Source organism: Symphalangus syndactylus, chromosome 13 (assembly GCF_028878055.3).
Source record: "Symphalangus syndactylus isolate Jambi chromosome 13, NHGRI_mSymSyn1-v2.1_pri, whole genome shotgun sequence".
NCBI classification, from domain to species: Eukaryota; Metazoa; Chordata; class Mammalia; order Primates; family Hylobatidae; genus Symphalangus; species Symphalangus syndactylus.
In genome coordinates, this window is record NC_072435.2 from 37,054,996 (window position 1) to 37,060,995 (window position 6,000).

The following is a 6,000-nucleotide window of genomic DNA, read 5'->3' on the forward strand; positions in this document are numbered from 1 at the left end:
CAGATGCAGGTTAGGGGAGATACACGGGAGAGAAAACACAGAGGTGATTTTTGATGAGGGGTCCAAGGGAGAAGAGGGAGGCCAAGGAGGGCGAGACTTGGAGGGTCAGGAGTATGGAGTCAGCCACCGCAACCCATGGCGCCTGGGAGCAGATGGAGAGGGGAGTCTGCAGTTCGGGAGAGAGGTCAGTTCTAGAGATAGACTAGGAGTGCCTGGGATACAGATGGTAGGAAGGAAGGGGGCTTGGCACGGGCCTGTGCAGCCCTCTGAGGTCTCTGCTTCCAGAATAAATCCTGAGGCCATAAGAAAAACCCGGCAGGCAGGGCTCTATCTAAATGTTTCATGAGAATCCATACCGCACAGAACACCAGCCTGGTGATGCCCCCTCTCCCCACTTTTTGAGGTAGTTTTTATTTATTTATTTTTGTTTGTTTTTTGAGATAGAGTCTTGCTCTGTCACCCAGGCTGGAGTGCAGTGACGTGATCTCACTGCAACCTCCGCCTCCTGGATTCAAGCGATTCTCCTGCCTCAGCTTCCCGAGTAGCTGGGATTACAGGTGCCCACCACCACGCCCAGCTAATTTTTGTATTTTTAGTAGAGACGGGTTTTCACCATGTTGGCCAGGCTGGTCTCCAACTCCCGACCTCAGGTGATCCGCCCACCTTGGCCTCCCAAAGTGCTGGGATTACAGGCATGAGCCACCATGCCCGACCTTTTATTTGTTTTTTTACTCTTTTTTTTTTTTTTTTTCTTAAATTAAGGACCAGGCATGGTGGCTCATGCCTGTAATCCCATCACTTTAAGAGGCCGAGGTGGGAAGATTGCTTGAGCCTGGGAGGTTGAGTCTGCAGTGAGCTATGATTGCATCACTGCACTCCAGCCTGGGTGACAGAGCAAGACTTTGTCTCAAACAAACAAAAAATTTCCGTATGAAAAGCATTCACATGTCAAAATATACAATAAAGTTTTCTTACTAAGCCACGCCTCTTCATCCATTGGTATTCCTTTCTGCAGACATATAGGTAACCACTGTTAGCAGCTGCACATGGCAAATACACGCAGAGGTGGATCTGTACCTTCACCCACCACCCCCGCCAATTTTTTTTTGAGACAGGGTCTTGCTCTGTCTCCCAAGCTGGAGTGCAGTGGCACCATCATAGCTCACTGCAGCCTTGATCACCTGGGCTCAAAAGATCCTCCAGCCTCAGCCTTCCGTGTAGCTGGGACCACAGACATCCACCACCATGCCCAGCTAATTTATTTTTATTTATATATTTATTTATTTTTCTTTTTTATTTTTAAATTTTATTTTATTAATTTTTTGAGATGGAGTTTTGCTCTTTCGCCTAGGCTGGAGTAAAGAGGTGTCACGATCTCGGCTCACTGCAACCTCCGCCCCTGGGTTCAAGTGATTCTCCTGCCTCAGCCTCCCAAGTAGCTGGGATTATAGGTGCCTGCCACCATTACTGGCTAATTTTTTTTTTTTGAGACGGACTTTCGCTCTGTCACCAAGCTGGAGTGCAGTGGTGCCATCTTGGCTCACTGCAACCTCAACCTCCCAGGTTCAAGCGATTCTCCTGCTTCAGCCTCCCGAGTAGCTGGGATTGCAGGCGAGCGCTAGCACACCCAGCTAATTTTTTTTTTTTTTTTTTTGGTATTTTTAGTAGAAGCGGGGTTTCACCATGTTTGTAAGGCTAGTCTCGAACTCCTGACCTCAAATGAATGATCCACCTGCCTCGGCCTCCCAAAGTGCTGGGATTACAGGCGTGAGCCACCAGGCCTGGCCTTTTTTTTAAGATACAGTTTCACTTTGTTGCCTAGTCTGGAGTGCAGTGGTACCATCTTGGCTTGCTGCACTCGGGTTCAAGCAATTCTCATGTCTCAGCCTCCCAAGTAGCTTGGATTACAGGCATATGCCACCGCGCCTGGCTAAAGTTTTTTTTTTTTTTTTTTTTTTTTGGAGACGGAGTTTCACAATTGTCATCCTGGCTGGAGTGCAGTGGTGCAATCTCAGCTTACTGCATCCTCCACTTCCGGGGTTGAAGCGATTCTCTCACCTCAGCCTCCCAAGTAGCTGGGATTGTAGGTGCCTGATACCACACCTGGCTAATTTTTGTATTTTTAGTAGATACAGGGTTTCACCGTGTTGGCCTGGCTGGTCTTGAACTCTTGACCTCAGGTAATCCACCCACCTTAGCCTCCCAAAGTGTTGAGATTATAGGTATGAGCCACTGCACCCAGCCTAATTTTTGTATATTTTTAGTAGAGACAAGGTTTCACCAAGTTGGCCAGGCTGGTCTCAAACTCCTGACCTCAAGTGATCTGCCCACCTCGGCCTCCCAAAGTGCTGGGGTTACAGGCATGAGCCACCGTGCCCGACCCAGAAATTTCTCATCCTCCCAAACTTGTCCCCGTGAAACACCCACTCCCCGTTCTCCCTCCCCCAGCCCCTGGCACCCACCATTCTCCTGTCTCTGTGGATTTGCCTATTCTGGACATCTCATAGAAATGAGCTCACATGCTATTTTTCCTTTTGTGACTGGCCTGTTGCGCTGAGCTTGATGTCCTCAAGGTTCATCCATGCCATACGTAGCCTGTGTTAGAATGTCCTTCATGCCAGGCACGGTGGCACATGCCTGTAATGCCAGCACTTTGGGAGGCCAAGGCGGGCAGATCACCTGAGGTTGGGAATTCGAGACTAGCCTGACCAACACGGAGAAACCCCATCTCTACTAAAACTACAAAAAAAAAAATTAGCCAGGCATGGTGGCCCATGCCTGTAATCCCAGCTACTTGGGAGGCTTAGGCAGGAGAATCACTTGAACCTGGGAGGCGGAGTTGCTGTGAGCCGAGATCACGCCATTGCACTCCAGCCTGGGCAACAGGAGCAAAACTCCATCTCAGAAAAAAAAAAAAAAAGGAAGAACATTCTTTTTTTTTTGAGGCAGTCTCGCTCCGTCACCCAGGTTGGAGTGCAGTGACGCAATCCCGGCTCACTGCAAGCTCCACCTCCGGGGTTCAGGCGATTCTCCTGCTTCAGCCTCCTGAGTAGCTGGGACTACAGGTGCCTGCCACCGCGCCCAGCTAATTTTTTGTATTTTTTTTTAGTAGAGACGGGGTTTCACCGTGTTAGCCAGGATGGTCTCGATCTCCTGACCTCGTGATCCGCCCGCCTCGGCCTCCCAAAGTGCTGGGATTACAGGCGTGAGCCACCGCGCCTGGCCCCTTTTTTTTTTTTTAAGACAGGGTCTCACTCTGTCACCCAGACTGCAGTGCAATGGTGTGATCTCGGCTCACTGCCACCTCCGCCTCCCGGGCTCCAGCGATTCTCCTGCCTCAGCTTCCCAAGTAGCTGGGATTACAGGCGCCTGCCACCATGCCCGGCTAATGTTTGTAGTTTTAGTAGAGACGGGGTTTCACCATGTTGGCCAGGCTGGTCTCGAACTCCTGACCTCAGGTGATCCGCCTGCCTTGACCTCCCAAAGTGCTGGGATTACAGGTATGAGCCACTGCACCCAGGCTGTTCTTCCTTTTTAAGGCTGAATCATATTCTATTGTATGGATACACCAAGTTTTGTTGATCCATTCAATTGTTGATGGACACTTGGGTTGTTTCCACCTTTTGGCTGTTGTGCAGAACTGTGCCATGACCATGGGTATGCAAATTTCTTTTGGAGTCTCTGCTTTCACTTCTAGTTTCCTTTTGAAGCCTTATACTGCTTTGTCGTTGGCTGAAATGATAAGGCAGCAGCTGACCTGTCTCTAGCTTTCCCCATTACCTTGCTGAGTGCCTGATATGCAACTTTGTAACACCCTTTCAGGTGGGATCGATTATTTTCTTTTTACAAACAAGGACACTGAGGCTGATAATGGGCCTAGGGTCACCCAGCTTGGGAGGGACAGGACTGTGGGTGGAACCCCCAGCCTGCTGTCAACTGAGTGGCTTCAGTTCCAGCAAATTCATCTCTCTTTACCTAGGATCAGGGAATTTGAGGAATGTTTTGCCCAGAATGGGAGGGGAGGAGGAGATAATACTATTTATTTATTATTTATTTTTTTTTTTGAGACCAAGTCTCACTCTGTTCCCCAGGCTGGAGTGGAGTGGCAGGATCTCAGCTCACTGCAACCATCACCTCGTGGGTTCAGGTGATTCTCCTGCCTCAGCCTCACGATTAGCTGGGATTACAAGCGTGCACCACCACACCTGGCTAATTTTTGTATTTTTCTGAGAGGGTTTCATCATGTTGGCCAGGCTGGTCTCGAACTTCTGACCTCAGGTGATCCACCCACCTCGGTCTCCCAAAGTGCTGGGATTACAGGCGTGAGCCACCGCGCCCAACAGAGGAGATAATATTAATGGTTGTGTTCACTTAGCAAAGAAGAGCTTATGATGTGCCATTTGCTTTATCAGTTTTACTCTTTTAAGCCTCATAGCAGCCCTAGGAAGTGGTGGGTACTAGCATTCTCCCCGTTTTGCAGAAAGGGAAACTGAGGTATAGAGGGGTGAAGCCACACAACTGAGGTTACACTGCTATAAAGTGAAGGAACTGGTGTTTGAATCCATGCTCTCTGGTCCCCAATTTAGCAGAGAGGAAGGCAGGAGAAGGGAAGACCAGGACAGGTGGGTGTGGGTGGGGGCGGGATGAGAAAGGACCTGCTGGGCTGGCAGAGTCTCAGGCTCAGAACATGGAGAAACCCTAGATCCTGAAACCCCAAATCACCCACTTCTGTGTTTCTTCTTACATGGACAAAGAAAACAATGCCAGAAGAAGACCCGGCCACCTTGGATGATCACTCAGGCACCACTGCCACCCCCAGCAACTCCAGGACCCGGAAGAGGCCCATTTCTACATCCTCCTCGCCTGAGACCCCCGAATTCAGCACTTTCCGGGCCTGCCAGTGAGGCTGAGGACTGGGGGACTCCTCTGTCTCCAGACATTCGGGGGCCTGAGGTCCCTCCAGCTACTTCTCCGGAGGGCTCTGTCGGCCGCTTTCTCAGGGAATTGGACAGAGGAAAGGAAAGGGAACCCTGGCCTTGGGATTTTCATCACAGAGGAGTGGGAGAGGGGACACAAGCATGGGCCTGGCACTAGACAGACAACAGGAAGTTCCCCTCTCAACCTTTGGCTCCTCAGGACCACCAGAGAAGGAGATGTCAGGACCCCTTCTTGTCCCCCCGCTGGGCCATAAGACGTCCCAGGTCTCTGCACACCCGTGGAATTCCTCCCTTCCTCACTGGGTTTTCGAGCATAGGGTGCCCTTGGGTGTGTTGTATGTCTGCCTGCTGGATTGCTTAAGTTATTAATTATAACACGGGTCAAGGTGTTCCTAGGCCTCTATGGAGTGGAATCCTTCAAGCTGGGGACCTCTGGATCCCATGGTTGGATGGCTGGGGGGTGGAGCGTGCCTGAATTCACCAAATTTGAAGCATCTCTCAAGGGCAGTCAGGGTGGTGTATGCGGAGGCTCCTAGGGGTGTGGGCAGTGCAGCAGTGCCATGCCGGGGTCTCTGCAACGGTACTTGCATTAGAGGGTTTAGGAGGTGGAATGACAGGGGCGTAGGGGTGAGGGACATGAAAGAGAATGAGGGCCCCTCGCAGTGGCTCACACCTATAATCCCAGCATTTTGGGAGGCCGAGGCCGGGGGGGTTGCTTGAGCCCAGGAGGTTGAGGCTGCAGTAAGCTATGATGTCACCACTGCACTCCAGCCTGGGCAACACAGTGAGACCCTGTCTCAAAAAACAAAAGGGGCCGGGCGCGGTGGCTCATGCCTGTAGGCCCAGCACTTTGGGAGGCCGAGGCGGGCGGATCAACTGAAGTCAGGAGTTGAAGACCAGCCTGACCAACATGGTGAAACCCCGTCTCTACTAAAAATAAAAAATTAGCTGGGCGTGGTAGAGCATGCCTGTAGTCCCAGCTACTCGGGAGGCTGAGACAGGAGAATCACTTGAACCCGGGAGGCGGAGGTTGCGGTGAGCTGAGATCGAGCCACTGCACTCC

At 51.1% G+C, this 6,000-nt stretch overlaps 1 protein-coding gene across 6 annotated transcripts in view; it reads left to right on the top strand.

Moving 5' to 3' along the window:
* Window positions 1–5,328, top strand: part of C13H19orf38 (chromosome 13 C19orf38 homolog) — a 38,995-nt gene extending 33,667 nt beyond the window's left edge. For all 6 annotated transcript variants that reach the window (XM_063616077.1, XM_055238555.2, XM_055238554.2 and 3 more), the window contains one exon: window positions 4,755–5,328. In XM_063616077.1, coding sequence (XP_063472147.1) covers window positions 4,755–4,904 — 150 coding nt within the window. In that variant the 3' untranslated portion in view covers window positions 4,905–5,328. The remainder of the gene's footprint in view (window positions 1–4,754) is intronic.
* Window positions 5,329–6,000: the final 672 nt, after the last annotated feature.